At 43.7% G+C, this 21653-nt stretch overlaps 1 protein-coding gene across 3 annotated transcripts in view; it reads left to right on the forward strand.

Annotated features, from left to right (window-relative positions):
* Positions 1 to 21416, forward strand: part of chst11 (carbohydrate (chondroitin 4) sulfotransferase 11) — a 73391-nt gene extending 51975 nt beyond the window's left edge. Inside the window, exons 3-4 of one of the 3 annotated variants that reach the window (XM_053862406.1) lie at positions 18653 to 18882; positions 19740 to 21416. In XM_053862406.1, the coding sequence (XP_053718381.1) occupies positions 18653 to 18882; positions 19740 to 20364 (855 nt within the window). In that variant the 3' untranslated portion in view covers positions 20365 to 21416. The remainder of the gene's footprint in view (positions 1 to 18652; positions 18883 to 19739) is intronic. The other 2 variants (XM_053862405.1, XM_053862407.1) reach the window with 2 other exon arrangements.
* The last annotated feature ends 237 nt before the right edge of the window (positions 21417 to 21653 follow it).

Consider the following 21653-nt stretch of genomic DNA (forward strand, 5'->3'; position numbering starts at 1 on the left):
GAATCAAAACATTTGAGCATTTTACTCTGAAAGATGAACGAACGCAGAGAGGGAGATCCGTGTAAGGATGTACACGTGAAGGCAGTCGTACATGCAGGAAGTGCACAAAAACCACTGGCAGCTTCTCTGAATCTAAAGAAAGAATGTGGCGTACGTTGTGGTCATTGTAGGCGGAAGCGCACAATTCAATCCTTTATTTCCAACCAAAATCCCCAACGTCCCACACACTTCTCACGTCGTAGTTCATTGCAGGGCACCATTCAGTCACTACCAGGCCATTTTGTATATGTTTGCAGGAAGGTTCAGATTTGAACAAAAAATAAAAGGGAACATGTGTCTGGAAAGATACCAGCAACCACAAATCAGACAATGACGGAGATAATTGGCGAGCTGTCTGCCCCAAATGGCTCCACGGACGCAGATTTACTGTCAGTCGTGCATTCGCTGGGGAACAGTCGTCGCTGTGCCGGTCTGATAGCCGTTCTTCATTTGAATCATTTACATTTTTCACCCTGACAGCTCGTGGTGAATTGCTTCAAAGGTGGAGCGTTCTCCAATTTCAACTCATCCGTTTGTGTTGCTGAGGAGCCTGTACAGAAGAGTACATTATTTTTTATTTTTTTTAATTTTCCAAATGCCATGGGATCAATTTCATTAAGGCAGTATTCTGTTGTCATTCACTCAAACCTAACCTCCTCCACTGTATTGACAATACACCAGTACTTCTTATGGCTAACTATGACTATCAAAAATCATTTATGAAAAAGACAAAGTTGATCACACTGCAATATCAGTTTTCCTTCTCTTTTTGTATACGAGTCTTTGCTTTCAAAATGTAATAATTGCCTGATGTCGCTGCAGACTTTGACATAAGAGGCACACGTGTTTTCCCCCCTTTGATCAGAAGCACTCATCCACTTTCTAGTCTTTCATCAAATTCATTTTGGAAAATTGTTGCTGTGCAATTTCTAGAGAACAAATAACTATGAAGCACACTCTTTGATCTTTATGGATTACTGCAGTGCATTGATCTGATGTGCTTTTTTCTGATCATCCTGAAAATTCACATTTTTGTGCAACTTTGTGGGTCTGCTTTTGCCCCAAGCCCTGTGTTTACATGGAGCAGAGCAATGGGGCGCACAAATTTTACTGGAATTCAATTAAAATGTGCACGCTCAGTGATTTCTGTGAACCTCGCTTTAGCCAGTCGTAGCTCTTTTCCTGAACTCCCATCATTGTTTTCAAGGTCTGTCAATCTCATTTTCTTGTTCTTCTTCAGTCTCCAAAGGAGCTTCGCTTGCACCCTTAAAAATATTCCCACTAACAACCATCCAATCACTGCTTTACCCACTCTCCCACTCGATGGTTGTTCCCATGCTTTACCTCAGTGCCTCTCAAACAACACATTCTCACTTCCGCTGTTGTCTGCCTTTGCGATTTGTTGAGCTGTAGACAACTCATGGAGGGGGAGTAAACTAACTCTAGTCATTGAAGTTGAACACATTAAACTATAGGGGAGTTCGAGGGTGTTGGATATCAAAGAACTTCAAACAACTTTTACAAATAGTTATACTTTCTAAAACGGATTGATAAGACTCATGAAACCATCTGCTGTGAGACAGAATTATGTCCACTTGAGGCCAGTGTATTCTGTGACCCCTCGTCATGGAACAGTGAGCCTGTATGGCTCAGGCTGACTACACTGTTAATTTCCTCACCTGGCTAGTGTGTAGTCTCAGTGTATTGTTGTCTGAAACCTGCACTGCAACGATTCTCTCCCTCTCTCTGGTTTCTCTCTCACTCTCTCCTCTGCTTAACTCCGTCGCCCCAATTGGCTCAGTGCATAGGCAAATTTTGACCATCCGGGAGTGACTTTAAGAGAAATTAGCTCTGAAACATCAGCCACTTCACTTCCAATAGCAGCTCTTCTAGTTGCTGTTCGTTCCATTGTGTGTGTAGTGGTGTCTCTCGGCGGACGGTCTGAAGCACTGCTGAGCTGGAGGACTGGTGGAAACTGCCTGGGTAAGGATACACACGGACAAACAGTGCTTTGAGCGCTTCATTTTATTGGTCTAATGTCACAAGGCTTTTTGTCTGGATGGCAAGAAGCGCTGTAGTCCGGAAATTGCAGAAATTTTAAACCAAGTAACGCTCTGTCCCAGACTCGCCTCATCCCTGTCTGAGCTCCACCCGACAGCAGGACATCAAACCCTGGAGTGTGAGGTGTGGAGAGCGAGCACCTCCCCTGTGACACTCTACCACGGTCCAGTGTGGAGACAGGAAAGGTTTTACACCTCAATATGAAGAAGAAACAGTCAGTAAATGTAGCTAACGGGACACGTCTGCATACAGAGGCTGCGTTATACTCAATAACAAAGCGCATCGTGGCTCAGCTGATCGGTCCGCGCACGTTATGTTTTTTTCTGGCTTTTTTCAGGGGCATTCGAGTTCTGGATTTTCGTTCGAAATCAGAAGCAACAAAATCTCAAAATTTTCGTTCAAACTCCGATTTGTTCGAAGTTTGGGATGTTCGAAATCCGAGGTTCCACTGTACTTGATCTTTTGGCACATCTGCAGAACATTATTATCATTATCAGAATTCTCAAAATGACATATGCAGATGAGTGTGTCTATTTCAGCGAACGAAACACACGAAAAACTCTCCTCTTTTGTGGAACAGAAGCTCGTATAGATCAACAGCAAGGAGTTGGTCGTATCGTCCCGCATTTTTCAGGCGTTATCATAGTCAACTGTCTTCTTTTGGCACTGCCGACTGCATCAGTACTGCAAGTGCCGCAGGAGGTCGATGAGTGTGATTGGATTGAAAGCCTAATGCATGAACGTGCAACACAAGTGGATGACTTCTGTGCCATCAATGCTAATTGATAAGAAATCAATTAAACGTTATTTGATGAAATATATACTGAGCCTCACATATAACAGTGAAGTGTCTCAGCCTCCAGTCCACCATGGCACCTGTCCCATGAGAGCTGTCGAGCTTCTCTTGACCTCTTCCAAAGGGCTTTCAGAGGAGAGCACCTGGATTGTGAATGTTCATGACGCATCACACTCGTAGTTCATGTCGCACACTTCCACTCCAAAACCTGGGAAGCTGTGAACCATCGTCACGCTTAACAACCAGGCGCGAGCTGTTTTGGTGCAGTGAGCCTTTGTTTTTTGAATAATTGATCATGGAAAGCACTTTCATGAGTAATAAACTCGCAGATGGTTCACGACGTTGCTGTTGCTCACATAAAGGAAACAAGTCTCTGTTTTCCTCCAGCGACATGATTACCAAGATTGCAGATGATCTTTGGAGGTGCCGCAGACCATGTGGATGTCTCACAGGCAGATTTCTTCATCAGATTAGAGTTCTCAGTAGGAATCGTTTGTTAAACTTCAGAATAGCTGCTGGTGTTTCTGTGGCTTTCGAATCCTGCGCGAGGATCAGTGCAGCAGCTGAAGAGAGGGGCGAGGAGCCGAGTGCACCGCCAAAGGTGATGCTATCAGCCTGATGGATCGTTTCTCTGCTCCGGTCCCTGTCCTCCTCCATATCTGTCAGCCCACCTCTTTCTTCTGTGCGAGTGTGCCCGTCTCCTCTCGTCCGTCTTTTATATTTCCTGTCTTGCTCTTTTGGCACGTTCTCTGGTTGCTTTTTCTCAGCTGCTCATCTATCACCGGGCACCGTTTCTGAAGGGCGCTTTTAGTCCGTTTCTTTTGGGGGCTGAGCTTTCCCCACGTTCGCTCACCCCAGGTTCATTTTCCGAGGAGGATTTTTCCGACCGCTCATGTGGAGTCCCATTGATTTGTTTCTGTGTGTACAGGGTGGGTTTCTGCAGCGAGGGTAAACTTCAGCACGGTGCTTGAGGTCAAGAGAGGCACGTATGTGAGGTGATTTTATGTCCACACAGAAGAAGGTGCTATTTGGAGGCTGTCAGGTGAAGGATGTATTTTTGTCTCATTGAATACATTTAATGTCAGGTTTAGCATTAGCCTTTGGTGACACGACCATCCCTTCACTCCCTGAGGAATGCGGTGGAAGACAACTTTGGACCTTGGTGTTTTCTATGCAGGTGTCACCGCTTTTTTTCCCCTCTGGGTGCTCCTATTTCCTCCCAGAGTCCAAAAATATACAGAGGTCACTGATGACTCTTTAGTAGTTGTGCTGCAAACGCTGTGAGCCACCACAGCAGTCAAACTCTTATTTTCTAATTTGGTCTTCTCATCTCTCTACAATGACTTTTCAACTGCCATCATGGCTGAAATGGCCTGCGGCACTTACAGAGTAGGGCTGTGCGATATACTGAAATTTTGCCATAACCGAAATTTACTGCAATAACTGACATCAGTTTGCCCATGTCAGTAAATTTGGTATTGTAATAGAAACAAATAACGGTGGCTTTCCCTTCAAAATGGAGCTGAAACACTGGCCAGCCACAAACCTTGTTTCATGCTTGCTGCTGATCGACTGCCTGGCTTTTGCTAACATCTCTTGAAGGCATCACACATACATTCGGAGGTTCAATATATGCAGCAGAGGATTAGTTTTGACCCAAATCAAAAAATAACTTGAGGCAATGTGTACCATGGACTTGTGCACCCTCAATATGATTGAAGGTTGTCTTGGGGAAATTGGTTGGATGTTGGTTTAATCCAGATTCTAATTGGTTTCTGGTGCACTCTGCTTGTATGAGTAGAGGGATGTCTTTACTGAAACCATATATCCCCAAATGTTTACTGCAGTTTGACTCCAAATGTTTACTTTCAGGTTGTGGCACATAAACAGCTTTGTGCATGTCGAAAGAGTAAATTCTTCTCTTTATAAATAATAAACCTGAGATTATTGCATGGACTGAAACCAAGGTTGTACCGCGATGGTGTGGTGCATCTCCTGTACACCACACCATCATGTTTTTTTGTAAACCGTGCTTTCCAATATGTACAACAATGAGAGGGGCATTTATCAAATATTTATTGTTATTGAGGTAAACAACAATTTATTGTGATATTCACTTATGGTCATATCTCCCAGTCGCACCCTTCAAGTTCAGTGTGTATTGGCAAGCATGACGATGTCTTTACTCATATAAAATGTCACTCAACCTTTAGATCCAGCCTGGTGCACCAGTAGTTATTACTCTTTATAGCAGTTGGCTACATGCTTCCAATACTGCCATCTTCACATAGTGTTATGGACTAAGCTGTGTGATAGACTTTAATCATTTTTCCAATTCATCTTTGGACTGAAAAACTTGAGTCAAACCTAACAGTCAGAATTCAGTGAAGTTAGGAACATTTCTTCTGTTCAGTTTCTCATGTTTACTTCGATGATGTACGTCTGGGAGAAATCTCAAGGAAAGATTTATGCGCTGATTCTAGAAAGAGAATTATTTTTTTGTTTTTGAAGATCCACTTTGAATGTGATTTGGACATGGGGGAAACTGAATTCTCCTTCTTATGTGTCTCGTTTCTTTGGACCCTGCTTAAGACCATACGTGAAGTCAAAAACATAGAGGCTGGTAACTTCAGTCAGAGTCTTGGCTTACTGCCAGACATGCAGATAAAGAACTCCCCTCCTGAAATAGGCGTTCCACCCGACTGCTGGTCTTGCAAGGGATAATTCTCAATCCAGCTGCTTCATAATGACCGGCTCCATGATGGTTTCCAGGACCACATCATATGTAAAGCTAAAACAGTAACACGATCCTGAGGCTATGAGACCATAATAACTCTGTACCTAGAAAATCATAAACAGGAGCTGTGACAGCAGTCAGTCAGCTGGTGGCAGCAGCAGTGATAGCAATGGTTCAGACATACAGTATATACGGTGGGTTAGTCAATTTGGCTTTCTATAATAACGTACCAATACGAGGTCCAAAAAGCAAAAGGCAGTGATGCTGCATTAAACATTACTGTACGCTTGAAAACTGAGATACACACGACTGTTGCCACCTCTACTTCTTTGCCATCTATCTGTCTCCAAACTTCACTGTCTTTCCTTGTCTCTCCCAATGAAAGCCTCAGTCATTCATCTCAGCCCCTTATAAGTCGCCGCCTAGTCTTTGCGGTTGAATCTTTTAGCCAGGCCTCATGGAAGCTCAGCTCCCACCACGGTTCCACAAAGCTTCCCGTCACTCATGACGATTCTCTTCTGTTCCAGTCATCTAAGTCATATCCACCAGTTGCACCGCTTCCGAATTCTCTTCTTCATCTTCTTTGATTCTGTTGAATACTTTGGATGGTTGACCCCAAATACTGAACTCTCACATGCACATCTAGAGCAAAATGTGATCGCATTCTTTTCCTGAAGTCCAGATACTCATTATACAAGGAGAGAGTAATGATCAGATGATTTCAGACTCATAAAAACCCCTGAGACACAAGAGAAAACAAATCTTTCTCTTGAAATGGTTGCGTCCATTTGCAGAAAAAATGACTCTCTGCTTGCTTTGAGCTGGTAACAAATGAATCAGAACTAAAATGAATGTGTGCAATTGCAACGCCCCAGGAGGGGTCATTAAGTGCAGTCACACGTTCCTAAATATTCTCTATATCCACCAAAAAAAAATGGTTTGCTTTCCTCCCCTTGTGGGAATAAAAGAAATCACACTCTGACACATCCACGGCATTATTTTCAAGGCAGGTATGGCTTCAGAGATCAGAACTAGAGATGAGATGATTTTCTTGGAAATAAATATAATATTCTCATCAGGCAGAATTATACTCAACAACACAGAAAAAAAAAACCAATAATCTCAGTTCTGGACTTTGTGAGATTTTTGGTCTCATTTTGGTGTTTTGTTTGTCATATAACTTTTTATGATTCATTAGATTTAAAAAAATTATATCAAAATATATCATTAAGAGGTGCCTCGATTGATGCGTTAACTTACGTGCGACACTCAAGCCACCCATGTATTTAACATTAATAGTCCAATGAAATCAAATAAAACTAAACATCCTTTCTGGACTCTCCAAAAGCGGCAGAAAAATCTAGCTGACGATTGATGTATAGAAACATACTGCAACAGCATGTACTGTACTTACTGGACGAGTTTATTCAGTTTGGGTAGTGTGTGCAGTAGCAGACTGATATCTACCAGCTACCAGCTGAAATAAAATTTTTGAGGCTCTAGTTTGGTTTCACAAAGAAACATGTGCCTGGTAAAAAGCTAGTCCCTCCTTTCTCAAGAGAATTACACTTCATCTTGCCGGGCACTGAAAAAACTCCTTTCAGCTAATGGCAACTTTGTGGTATGAAATTTAGGAGGGCGAAAGTCTGGACATGATGTTCTGCCGAGACCAGCCGTGTGATTTTTCTATGTGAAAGCCTGACGTTGGAAAAGCTGATGGGATCTTCGGCTTAACACCTCCGGGCAGTTGGAGGACTTCTCTCCGCCTCGGAGATGTGATGAGAATACCTCAGTAGTTGGAACAGGCGTCTTTGGAGGATGTGAATTGCTTTCGACTTTAATGCATTCAAAGTCTCTGGGTTTTTCCTGCTACACCAGTTAAAATTAGGATTTCAGATGTAATTCTGTCTGCTCTTATTTTAGAACTCCAGTAAGGACCATGCATGATTTTGATTGACAAATAAGAGCGGCACCGCAAAAAAGAGGCTGAGTAAAGGACTGTTTCTTCTACGGATTGTCCCTTCCTCAACATTTAAGTTAATAACTTCAACAGTGTGGGTGTTTTTCAGGCTTGTCTGTCTTGATCCAGTCCTTTTGAGATGTCTTATCCAGAGATATACAAGTACGACAAGTGGCTCCAGCTCACTGATAACTCAGGCAATGATAACCAAAGAGACCTCCATCCTTCCATCTTCTTCAGCTGAGCTGAAGTCAGTTAAAGTTCCCCAGACTTCCATCTTTCCCTTGATCCACCCAAAGTATACAGTCACTCAGTTAGATGAGGAGGACTGCTGAATCACAACATTTCCGGAGCATCTACAATGAATGAGTCTGTGTTGTGAATAATAATGGTTATATGATATGTTGTTAATGTTTGAAATTGTTTGGCAATGGTGAATTAAAACCGATGAATGCAAACCGATGCTGAACTTGCTAATGATTAAGTGGGGAGAGGGCTGTTTGGAAGTAAGCAGTGACTCGGCGAGGAGCTACTGAGAGATGGCATTCAACCAGTCAGTGAGAAGACACTGAAAGGGCTTCACAACCTCGCATTTGATATTTGATCTGAGCTGTTTTTAGCACTATTTTGGGTCAAACTTAACTTAAGTTTAGTATTTTTTCAAAGACTATGATTACCACTTCCACATTTGAGAGCTACCCTAGACTTGTGTCAAAACAGGTCATGGTTTGCGCCAACTCCACGTGGTGTCGCAACCTGCTGTGACTCACGCTAAAAGCTGTAGCCACGATATGGAGGCCAAAACAAGTGACGCAACACTCAGGAGCAGTGCACGTAAATAGTTTTGAAATAGAACTCAATCCTATTTCATGTGCCGCAGGACAGTTTGGCAACGTTGCTCTGTGTATTTTGCATCCATTGTAATTCACTAAACCACCTTTGGTGGGCGTCAGGTGTAACAAGGAGAAGACATTGAGCTAACAAACTTTAAACATGACATTAAATATGACTGTTAGACAAACGCACGGTATGCCCTCGTTGGACCTGCCTACAACATCTCACTTGGTTGGCCCCCCTAAAGCCACCACAACTCACAGCAGTGTGAGAATGGAAAGTGGTGCACAACAGACAGACTAGACATAGTTGGATCCATCCATGTTGTGCTTTGGCTGTTTTAACAATTCATCCAGATTCAACTGAAAGTTTCATTTTCCTGCCACACTGGCTCACGTAGGTCACATCTCATTGGCTTGTTCAAGTCATTGTAACTTTTTGTTTACGTTGTTAGTGAGCAGTCAAATCATTTTTGCCGTCATCAATATATATATGTATATATAACTCCTGTGAACGACCTAATTAACATGCATATCAATGCAATTATTCATTGTGAAGCCATCCTACACAACAGCCTACGACAGCGCATTCACAGTTACAGCAGTAAGTCCATATGAGCGTGCAGATATTCATGCATCGTAGGTGCACCATTTTCAGAGGAGTACATTGTATTTGAGAGCTTGCCGACTAAAATCCGGCAAAACTAATGGTCCATAATGTGAAAATTGTGTACTTGATGTGTCTTTACTGTGAAAAACATGCGTTGCTCTGATCATCAAAGTCTTCCTATGGTGGACAAGGTGAGCTGGAGCAACTAGAAGAGCTTCCGCCGAATGGCGTGTCTTTGTTAAAACCCTGCATGCATTGTAATGACTTAAAGAAGTGTACTTTCACAAAATGCATACAATTGCCAGACTCCATTCCGTGACCAAAGAGTCCCACGCAAACATTATAAAGTGAAGTTAAATGGATGTTTGATGCTGAGGTTGCTGCGATTGTCTCTCTGGAGACAAGGATGTATGTCTCTTTAGGCACACGCTTCCATTAAAGCACCGTCAAAATTGTAATAAATTCAGGCAGACTGCAGCAAAAGTGTTCTTGTTTCAATGCCTCCCGGGTCACCGAAGGGCGCCTCACAGTCCGCCTATAAATCTGACAACTGATTTTCGCACAAGCGCTTTAGTTTAAAATGCAAATTTGTGACAGTTGAACAAATCCCGGGAGAAAAGTGACAAGCGTATCATCAAAGCTCCGAATATGCATCTTGTTGCGGTGGGAGGGATAAATCCAGCGCTTCATAAATGAATTCATCCAGCAAAGTGACGGCAGGTGTCTGCACCGATGGATAATAACTCACCAGGACGTTTCATCAGCTGGAGATGTATCTCCCAAATCCTTCACTATTTTTTTTTCTCAACCTTCTGTCCTGTATTTTCCACCAGTGGCAGAATATGCCAAAACTGGTACTGGTTCTGGCTTGAAAGCACCTTTAACAGCCAGTATAGAGACCAAAGAAGCAGCCTTGGTTTCTGCTCTCCAGTTCAAACCAGCGTGCCAGACCTCAGGTGTGTTTGTGCATGTGCACTGCAGGATAAGTACAAGACAAAGGGATTTCAAGCAGGCTTTGCTGTGTTATTGTCTCTGGGGACTTAAGAGGTGAAAGAGAGAAAAAGGGAGGAGAGAGAGAGGATGTACAGGGAACTGTCCTACTGCGTCACGTTCCAAAATGAATTGTCTCGCTGTAAGATCTTGACTTTACAAGGTCGTTTCATTGCCGTCATGAAAAATTCACAGTGTTCACCAAAGTAAGTGGGCAGGTGCACAGTCTTCAAAATCCGTGTGTTGTCAAGGACATGAGATCCCGGAGCTGATCAGAAAACATGTCTCAGCTTTAGAGAGGTTAAAATGTTGTTACCGCCGCCAAGCAGGGGCAAGTGCTACGGTTCTGCCGGGGTTTGTTTGTCAACCCCTTTGCTTAAAAGTTGTGAATGGATTTCCGTGACATTTTCACAATTGGTTGGTTAACTGAAGATGTTCTCACTTCAAGGTTTGAGGTTCAACCTTTGAAAACTGACAGGACTCCCTGCTGTTGTAGTGCTTAAAGGCACGCGCCATCGATATTCCTTAATGAAATAAGATCTTCCCCGATCTTGGACGAGTTGATGCATCTTTGTGCATGTGTGTATGTTTCATATGAATGAATGATTCCCAATAAATGAACATGCTAGACGACGCGTTTTACGTATTTTGTTTAGAGCGCCCGACAGCACCATTTGTTGGAATTGTTGGCTTGCAGTCACAACAATAAAATACAAATAAACCTCTGTTTGATGCAGGAGAGTAACTTCTCCACAGCAAGCTTCTAGTCCTACATCACATCATGGTAGAAATGAAAACTCCTTTGCTCCTTATGTTAAGTAAGTTAAGTCCTACCCTCTCCGTTGCTGAATTGGGCAAGCATAGACTTAGCTAAAATAAAATACCTAAAATTCAGCCACCATGTGATACAGATCATACCTGTCGAAAAATGCATGATCATATTTCCTTTGGACCGCAACGTCTGCCCTGACTTGTTCTCTTATCACGATTGTCTGTGAATTTAACAAGTCACCAACTCCCGTAAATGTGTTTTTAACCCCTCTTGCTACAACCTGTCTGCTCCATTGGATTCCTCCTCATCATCTTCATATGGCAATAACACTGTTCTTATCTTCCTTTTTTTGTGCCCTACACAATGTACCCAACCCCAGCATTCATGTCAGTCATACCCTGCTCATACAGACATCACATCGCCTCTAAGGCTGAAGCTGCAGTCTGACCGTCGCTCGTAATTGGGCGGCGGGCTCACCCGGCCGCGGGACTCATTTAGCTTGAACTCGCACTGTCTGGGTAGAAACCACTAATGATCTGTTTTAAAATGACTCGCACCAAATGTTCTGCAGCTTCCCGCTACTTCTGTTTTGACTTCAGCGATCATTGCGTTGAAATCTCGCTGTGAAAACACAGTAACGGGTTGCGGAGACAAGAATCCTCCTCCAGCTGTTTACAGGCACCAGTTCAGCGCGTGTTGTGTCGGATTATTTCGCGCCGCTGTCTGAGGGCACGGATTCCACAACTTGTAAAACATGTTCCTCCTGAATCTTTGACCCCTCAGGAGACTGAGCGCAGCCAAATAGGATAAGGGTGAAGTGCTTTGAAGAAGGAAGAAAAAGTTTGATTCCTTTGAGGGAAAGTTTGAGCAGCCTGTTATTATCTCGTCTGAGGCGCTATAATTACTCCCTCGCTTTGCTCTTTTGAGAGTTCTGACACGAGTTTGGGAACAATGACCTCTGCGCACGCTTGTGCTGCGGCACAATTACAGCTGAATGGTTAAGACGTTTCATTCCTTCTGCTGCAGACGCTCATTGTCACTTTAGGATTTTGTCAGATATGCGTGACTGTCAGAGGAGGTGGGATCGATCTCTGTCATGCAAAGTAAAGTTTACTTGGTACTTACATGGATCATCCTACATATGGCACAGTTAAATGCAACACAATTCGTGACCCTGACCACGATTCTAGCTGTTTCTGCTCCCATGGTTTTCTGATTATTTAGGTTGCGGTTGTGGAACATGTCAGGGGGACGAATAAAGAAAAAGGGATAATGACAAAACTGCTTATTTTTGGTTAAAACATTGAGGAAAAAAAGTGAAAACTAGAACCTAAAAGGCCCATATGTGTTTTTATTGGCCTAAATCTGCACCTTTGTGTGTCTGTATTCTACCTGCTTGGGGGAGATGGGGGATCGCCAGTCAGTGGCGCCATTATTTTGGGGGATGTGGGCTACCTGATCAAGGTAATAAACACTGGCATGACATGCAGTCTTTTGAGAGGAAGATAAAAGATGAAAGTCAATAGCAAAATTGAATACTGTGTGTGTGTGAGCAAGAGGAAGGCAGGAGAGTGTAGATGGAGGAAGTCGAGGAGGTGAGACAGTTAAAGGATTTGGGCTCAATCATCCAGGGCAATGGGCAACGATTGAGGGAGGTGAAGAAAAGAGTGTCCTCACGATTGTGTTCAGTCAGAAGTCCTGTAGAAAATTCCTTTTAATTTGTGAAAAAGTCTAGCTACTGAGACAAACTGCAGCACGTGTATTTGTTTAAAGATGTCTCCAGAAAGAGGTGGGAAATATGGCAAAAATACATCATAATTTATTTATTTGAAATAACTGTTTTGATTTTATCACAATCCCTTGCATGATTTAATTGTAGTTTGGGAAATTTCCAGACAAATCTTGAACATTATTTTGCCTGAGCTTGCTTCATAGCAACGGTGATTCTTTCTGTAATCACATTTTGGAGTGTGTTTATTTCGTTCTACATTTAGTTTTTGCCCACTTTGAAACCTAAACTTTGATGGTCCACAAGTGTCAGTAACGTGACATCTCACTTTTGAAGTGAGCTGTCGAGCTCTGTGGCGCAGACAGTCTTTTGCGACCAGGAACAATCCGTCTTTCGGTCAAGAAGTTGTGTGGTCACGTTAGAGGCGCATTGATGTTCCGCGTGACCAACTTCTTAGCCATGAGTGTATATAGGAACAGGAGCATTGCAATGGACAAGTAGTGTCAGCATAGATCTATGGTGCATAGAAAGAATGTGACCGAACCCATGTCATCGCCTCACATTGGTAGACCGTCACCCAGTTCTAATTGTTCATTTAATGTTTCCACCTGACAGTGTGCCACGGCACACAGGTTGAAAAACTGCTTTAGAGAGTTAGGAAGTGTCAGGGATGAAGATGCTCAGGTTGTTATTGGGGGCCTTGAAAGTTTAGATGTAGTGCAGTGTAAAGACAGCATTAGCAAGGCCAGACTCAGATCAGCAAAGAAGACCACCATATTTCCCAGGGTGACCTGACGTGGTGGTGGAACACTACGCCCGGAGATGTTTCAGATGTTAATTCTCAAGCAAGTTGAGATCAGTAGATTTGAAAGTCACACTAAGTTGTTGAATTCTGCCTGGGAGTAAGACTCCCAGTCAAAAGAAACACTTAAGACACTTGAACACTCTTCGATGAACGTGCCGACTTGTCATGTGTAGCGACACCTCAGTTCCACCACAGTGTTAACAGTGAAATCTCTAGGCTAGAATCTGCTCCTCATTATCATCTCTGTTTGCTCAACAGCGACTGTTGCCAGTGAGCGTCATCTCAGAAAATTCTGTCAGGGATGCTGACTCAAAGCTTTAAAGCATCACTTCATACACGCGGTGACGTCGCGCTTGTTTGTTCAGCCATCTCGCAGGAATGTTGAGGGTATCAACACTGAGTCCATTCATCAGACTTCATGAATCATTGGATTCAACCGTACCAAAGAGCAGGCGGAGCTTTTGAAATGATCTGTAATCGCAGTGTCAAACATCATCAGAATCAAAAGGAACCGATCACAGAAGAATGTTTGCTTTTAGGGCACGAGATGGTTCAGGAATTCCTGAAGCTTTCAAGCCATTACTTGCCAATGAATGGACAAGATGCCGCATTGGATTGCAGAACTCCAAGATTCCAAAAGAGATTCAGGGGTTGTTTGACTGCACGATGTGGTGGACTGTTGAGCTGACCAAGGTGTGTCCCGCCTCGTGCCTGGGGTAGCTGGGATGGGCTTCAGCCCTCCGTGGCCTTGAATGAATGAGGACAGTAGAGAACTTCTCACCACTCAATGTGCAGTAAGAGAGCAAGTGGTCATATTCCTACATTTGCGTTTGAAATGGTAAAGATTTTAGGAGCGTAAACATTTTGCAGATCGTAACCTTGGTTTTGGTGACCTGGACTGGCCCGGTCCGGCTAATGGAGCGCTCCAGTTACAGCCATCATAAAGTCGCCTTTGTCCACCGTGGTGGCGCTGCCAAACTCTCCTCAGCTGCCTCTTTTAAAACATTAAAATCAGTGCTGCTGCCAGGGCACAAAGTCACAGCTGCATGAAAATATCGGCGGCTCCAACTTCCATCCTGTAATAGTTCTCTGTCCCTCCTGTAAGGGCGCGCTCCTGCAGCAGACGTCTGTGGGCGTGCAGAGTTATTTCCAGCCCCATGAATATGAAACAGCAGCAGCTTGTTTCCGACTCACAAGTTAAACAAACACTTCAGCAGGTCTCTCCAGGAGCAGCGCAGGTGGTCCTCAGCTGATCAGATGGAATGTGGACAGGACGGAGCGCTACTGTCAACATTGTTGGGTTTTTATGGAAGGTCTCAGTGTTCACTGCTCTGACACAGACTCACAAATAATTCCACAGTGTTTGGGTTGAGTGAGTTACACTGGCTGCTTTCTTCCTGCATCTTCTTATGAATGTGAGTCTGTAAGCAAAGAGACAGGCTGGCTTCAGTGTGCGCATGCATGTGTGTGTGTGTGTGTGTGTATGTGTGTGAGTTTTGCTTTGATGAATTTCATTGATCTCCCACCACTGAGTCTTTTAGCTCACAGAGAGCAGCTGATGCAAACACACACAACAGAGTGTAAAGACAGATCTGTATTTGAGGAAACAAATTTGAATACATCTCAGATTTTCGAAAATAAATTCACCCTTGTCACAAATAAATCTGACTGTTCACAGACTTGTGAAACAGCAAGTCCTACAAACTATATGCATATGCAACTATAGGATACATATTTTAGGTTGCAATATCTAACTTAAAGTTCTAAATATAGTATTAAACTGAATATTCTCCTTGTGTATTGTGGTAGTCCAGACAGACTGACAGACAGATAGATAGATAGCCAAGTGCTTCTGACTGAGTTTGTTAGACCCTGGATATTTACATAAAACTAATTATAGAGATACAAATTTTTGTAATATTGATCAAAACAGACACAACAGGGGTGGCAATGAGCAGCTTGGCAGAGGATGGTGCTGTCACAGTGCCTTTTTGGAGCGACTAACTGTGTCACTAATAATTTACTGAGAGGGAGAAAAGCATTTGTCTTCTCAAGAGGAAGTAATTGAAGTAGGCCTTAAGTATAAAATAAAATGTAAAATAATAATAAAATAAAATTTTGACTTTAATTTTGAAATCTGACTTGAGTCAAACCTTCCTGCTGCGTGATGGCATAATTATATTATTGTTTATATATATATATTAACGATATATATATATATATATATATATATATACACCTACTGTCTTACTGTTAACATAGTTCAGATATATTTTGAGAATATAAAACCATGGGTAAATGGTATATTTCATTTGTATTGTTTTGAAAATATATTAAAATGTATCAGTGTAACAAAGAAAAAGCAGAGCCTAAAGGCAAACTCTCGAGTCTACGTGGATATTTATTGAGGTCAAAGACACGGGGAAGGTTGCCCACGTGGCAGACCTGAGACCAGAGGGAAGGTCACATTGTTTGAGACACTTTGGTGGCCAGGGAAAGGGAAATCTTGCTGGTTTCACCCTGAATCATAGATTGTGTCTTTTCTCAGGCCTTGTAGCAGCGCGAGACCTTGCTGGACCTTGACCGATGTGAGGAGATCAAACCAAATAGCCCGTGACATGTAAAGCCTCTAACTACTTTCATTGCCTTTATGACTCCTGCTCACTTGATCTGATGCCAGTTCATGACCACCGGGAATTAGTATGGCGAAGCGCGAATGAGATCGGCTGCTAATGATACGCGTATCCTCGTGGGAACTGCTGTGCGTGTCCAGAGGTCGACGACCCGCTCGCCGATTGCATCGGCACTTCACCGCTCTCATTCATCCTCTCCTAACATCCGCAGATGTAAACACCAGATTTGGCCGGTTCAGAGAGATGAAATCAGATTTTAGGTGGGATGATACACAATTCTTGTATTCTCATGTTAATGACTGTGCATCCCGCCGCATGGTTTCGGGTGAATGATGCTTCTGCCGGAGTGAAAAATGGGAGATTTTCATCAACAAAGAGCTGCTTTTCACTCGTCTTTTGATGTGTCGGCGTGAGAGTGAATACAAATGAGAGGGGAGCTCACAAAGAGAGGTAAGAGAGCGGAGTCGACGCACGGACCCTTGTGATCCATCATGGTCCATCAGCGACTGTCGACGTGCCAGCCACGGCGTTTGATGGAAAATGATGGAGGAAAAAAAGCAGAAAACAGGTGATAATGTAAGAGTGCTACAGGTTGAAGATGTGATGTCTGGCTGTGCTCTTTCAGTCACTGCAGTGTCCTTGTGTACGTTTGAATCTAAGAAAGCTCGTGCCAACCTCTCATTGTCACGTAAAGGCACTCCCCGGGAAGAGTTGTTGTGAAATCCCTTCCACTGTTTTCTATCTCCAGCATCAATCGTAGCAAGAGTTTATCTCCTGTTTTCATATTTCGTGCTATGGCAGATCCCCCTGTAGCCCTGTGCTGCTGAGTTCAGGTTATGGTTAGAACCCCTCTCTATCTCTTCTATCCCTATCCAATGTTTCTCTGTTGAGTCATGGTGCGCTGACAAACCTTGTTGCATTGGTTCTTTGGCTTGCTAGTGTTAACTCTGGTGCTATACACCGTTCAACAGTGATTCAAAGTTGCGATTTAGCATTAACTTGTTTTCTAGTGAATGAATAGGGACACATTCAGTGTCCTAATGTCCTAACAAGCTGGCTAGTTCCTTCTTCAGCAGTTTGCAGTCGACTCTCCAACCAGAGTCGTGGGTTCTCAGTGCTAGGTGTAGTCAAGAGGATGTAGTTTGATTCTGCTTTAGTCCTTCCTGGTGTGGCTTTTCTTGCTAGTCAAGTTGATCTGAGGCACACGTGAGACCCGAGACGAGATAGGAATCATCAGTTGTGCGCTGTGGAGAAAGTTATTGGTCATAACAGGGTGAAGATCGTCTGTATTCATGGGCAAATAAAAGAACGAACATCCTTAATGGGCCTCCTTAACGGTCTACCTTAAAAGGCGGAGTCATGCCAGTGCTGGGGAAACTCTTTACTTCTATCTGATATTGTCTCTGTTTAGCTTTGGGAATGGCACACCATTTTAAAAATGGCACTCGATCATCCTGAAAACAAGAGGTGCTTCGATACGAAGGACCAACTCTGGAGTTGATGTTGAAGCCTTGCGAGATATTTATCTGCATCCATCTTGAGTGAGACTGGAAATTTCCTGCAATGTTTGTGGCAAACAAAATAACTAGGTGTATTGTGTACCCATGTAAGAAATGGCTAGTTTTAAACCATATCAGACCTGTGTGGACTTATGGATCTGACTTTCTTTCTTCTGAATACTTCGACAGGACGTGTCACCCCAGTATCTGTTGCATCACTGAAACATCTTTCCTCTCACACTAACACTCAATACTCCACCAATCAACCAAGCTTTCGTGATTTTTTTGTATGGCACATTTTAAAATATAACTTGAAAGTCCAAACAGAGTAGGCATGGTTGGGCATGCAGGCGCCGCTTTGGCAGGACGACACAAGATGCCAAACCATTTACTGCGTCAGGAGGCAGAGATCCAAAACCAGTCTGCAGTCAGACACCACCACCGCTACAATGTACTGTGAAGTAGCGCAGTACATTGTAGTTTATGATCAGGCCAACAACAAGTACTTCACAAAGCCAATCGAATCTGAAATCGCTGGTCATGTGACGCTGTCACCAGTTGTGACGTATTTCCACGCTCTAGTTCTTCCCACAGAAACTGTGTGATCACCAGCGTTGAAGCGCTGTTTAATACCCGCCTGGTCTGATGTGGCCAGATGTGACTCACTGGAGACAAACATCCCAGCTGTCCCAGGCGCTGCACCTATTTGAAGACTCTCCTGATCGACTGTGGGCACTGAGTGGCTGAAGGGAGGAATTATGCAGACACACGTACAGTCAATTAAGATTCCTGGAGGAAGCAGGGGAACAGCCCTGAAGGGAAACAGAACACCCAGAGGGCAAAATAATCAAGGGGGAAAGAAAACATTCCGACTTTTCAAATGTGAGACTCAAGTCTCCTTCGCTCTCTCTGGAGGTTTACATGGAGTCCCAAAGAAAATCTAGACGTGTGGAGCATTTCAATGAGACTGGGGACACTTTCATTCACAGTGAAACACATGGATACTGAATACGCTTAGAAAGAATAACACTGTCTGTATGTAAGTGTAAAACTCTATATTGAGGTACCTTTGCGATACATGTACTTACCGTAATAAATGCACTGGAATGTTTGAACAAGCACTTCAGTGGTGCTAAGATCAACTGTTCAAGTCACTGACATCATCTTCCATCTGCTCTCATGTTACAGCCGGAGTTTTCAGGAGCCGCCATCCTCCACCAGACCAGGAGAGACCAGGTGGTGGACGCGTGTCGAGTCAACAGTGCGTCCAGTCGTAAGCGGCGAGTGCTGACACCGGCCGACCTCAAACACCTCGTGGTGGACGAAGACCACGAGCTCATCTACTGCTACGTCCCCAAGGTGGCCTGTACCAACTGGAAGAGGGTGATGATGGTGCTCACAGGCCGAGGCAAATACAGGTAACTGCGAGGCTCATTCTCTCTTCAGACAACACTGTCAGCATTATCTGCTGTTTGACTTTTGGTAGTTACTTCTCAGGACTGTGATTAAACCTGATGTTTTAAGGTTATTAATTCATCACACTTCACTTAAGAGAGTCACTCGCTCGGCAAGCAAAACTCACTTTCAGTTGGCAGTCACTTCTATTTCAAAGTGTCGGAGAATAAGAGCATAAAACCAAGAGGGTCCAGACTCAGAACCAGAAGAGCGGAGCGAGTCAGGAGCTTCAAATGAGCCAAACTACAAAGAGGTTCTGTGTGAAATAAAAAAGAAAGAGACGGAGAAGAGAGCGACTGCAGTCATGAATTACAAATAAATATTCTAAACTGTTCACACGTGACAAACATGAATAATAAAACATAATTAATGAGGTAAAAGTATTTGGAAATTCAGTGAAATATAGTATATTAATAATTCAAATATATACCTATTAAAAAGTTATTTAAATGACAAATAAGGACAGAAATCACAAGATATAAATGAAAAATATAAATATAAAAATAATATAAAATGAAATAAAGACAAAAAATACGACTGTATGTTAAATATTAGTAGCTATTAGTAGTAGGACATTAATGTGAAAATAATATATTGGAAATGATAAAGGTGGATATATGTTTAGATGAAAATTATTAACCTCTATATAAAGGGCAACAATTGTGCAAATACAATTTTTGGGAGAAAATGCACTTCTCATGTGCTTCTTCCTCCTGCATCTCACCGGGAATGAATATTTCAAAGCTTTTTTGATGTTGTGCCACTTCATCTGATCGTGGCCGTCTTTTGACATTATTATTTTATTGTTTACGCTCCTCAGCGACCCGATGGAAATCCCCTCAAACGAGGCTCACATCCCCTCCAACCTGAAGACGCTGAACCAGTACAGCATCGCCGAGATCAACCACCGCCTCAAGAGCTACCTGAAGTTCCTCTTCGTCCGCGAGCCCTTCGAGAGGCTGGTCTCTGCGTACCGCAACAAGTTCACCCTCAAGTACAACTCCTCCTTTCATAAGCGCTTCGGCACCCGGATCGTGCGTCGCTACCGCAAGAACGCCACGCAGGAAGCTCTGGTGAACGGCGCCGATGTCAAGTTCAAAGAGTTTGCAGAGTATCTGGTGGACCCGGCGACGCAGCGGGACGGTCCTCTCAACGAACACTGGCAGACCGTCTACCAGCTCTGCCACCCGTGCCACATCCACTACGACCTGGTGGGGAAGTATGAAACGCTGGAGGAGGACGCCAATTACATTTTGCGGCTGGTGGGCGTCGGCGAGAATCTGCGCTTCCCGAGCTACGCCAAGTCCACCAGGACCACAGACGCAATGACGGCCCAGTTTTTCAGCAACATCAGCACACAGCAGCAACTCCAACTCTACCAGCTTTACAAGTTGGACTTCCAAATGTTCAACTACTCCACACCCAGCTACCTGCGGCTGGACTAGGCCAAGCCAGGACTCCTAGATCGGCGTTAGTGATGCGTTGCAGGCGAATCTTTTAGGAACTGTCCTCTGGTCTTACAGGCGTTAGGTCTGATTTCGATATTTAAATGATGCTGAGGTGGACAGTGGACCCAGACTGAGGAGGGTTCATGGTGGATGAAAAGGACCAAACGCATGCAGAGAAACGTGGAGTGAAGCAGGTCTTCAATGAGGGTGTCGCAAGTTATTCTCAGAGGACAGACTTGAAGTGGGGGGGGGATTCTTCTGCCCCCCCCCCCTTGTTTAAACAAACTGCTGATAAATTAGGCTGCTTCAGATCCTGCAAAGCAAAGAGCAGCCTTGCACGCGCCCTGACCCCAATGCATCGTGGGAACTCAGCTAATCTCCCATTATCCTGATCAATAGAGGAACACCGTCAAATTGTACAACACATTTCATGTCCAGTACCTTCCCTGACAGCCGGGGGTGTTGGTGCACAACGGCCTTGAAGCTGGAACTGGCTCGACTGCCGCCTTGAGGCTTCCCCCGTACGACGATTGAGTTTACCTCGGGTGACCTCCAGACATGTTGTGGGATGCTAAATTTAATCTGAATGGAAATGCCTTTTACTCTCCACCTCAAGGACCGTGAGATGAGAATCCTGCTGTACCGTTCACCGGCTGCATCACCGAGCATCCTTAACAGTTAAAGCAGCGTAATGTATGTTTTTAGGGTGCGAGGTGCACCCCTCCCCCCCGCCAGAGACTGGGCTCTCTCGACTTTGTGAAGGTTTAAAAGGCACTGGATCTCATTACCCTGTCCTGTCTTCCCCCGACTCCCCACACTCTGATGATCCAACCAGACTTTCAGTAACTTAAATCCTTTTGTCTTCATGCTGATTTTGTTATTGCTGTCTTTTGAAAACATTGCTGCGAGCAGCAATGACAAAGGATTATTTAAGAATTGTTGATTAAATAAGAATGATTTAATACGTCTGTCTCTGGACTGATGTTTTTATTTTATTATTGCTATGGGACAGAGCTACTTTTTCTCATCTTTGTCGCTTCATTCACAAGAACCAAGACCCGCTAATGTCTTCTCGCGACAACTAGGCAACAACTTAGAATTGGGACTTCCAGTTGAGAGCTGAAAGTTCCGCTGCTTTCAGAAGAAGACAGGCAATTCCTGACTCCAGGAACAGTGCGCAAATAAGCAAAGAGGAAGTTGCAAGCTTCCATTAGCGTAGCCTGTTCTGCCGCTATCCTTTGATCAGTTCCCTGTGAGAAGTTTGGCTTGAGATCACGTCACAATGG

The sequence above is a fragment of the Synchiropus splendidus genome, chromosome 4, assembly GCF_027744825.2.
Source record: "Synchiropus splendidus isolate RoL2022-P1 chromosome 4, RoL_Sspl_1.0, whole genome shotgun sequence".
NCBI classification, from domain to species: domain Eukaryota; kingdom Metazoa; phylum Chordata; class Actinopteri; order Syngnathiformes; family Callionymidae; genus Synchiropus; species Synchiropus splendidus.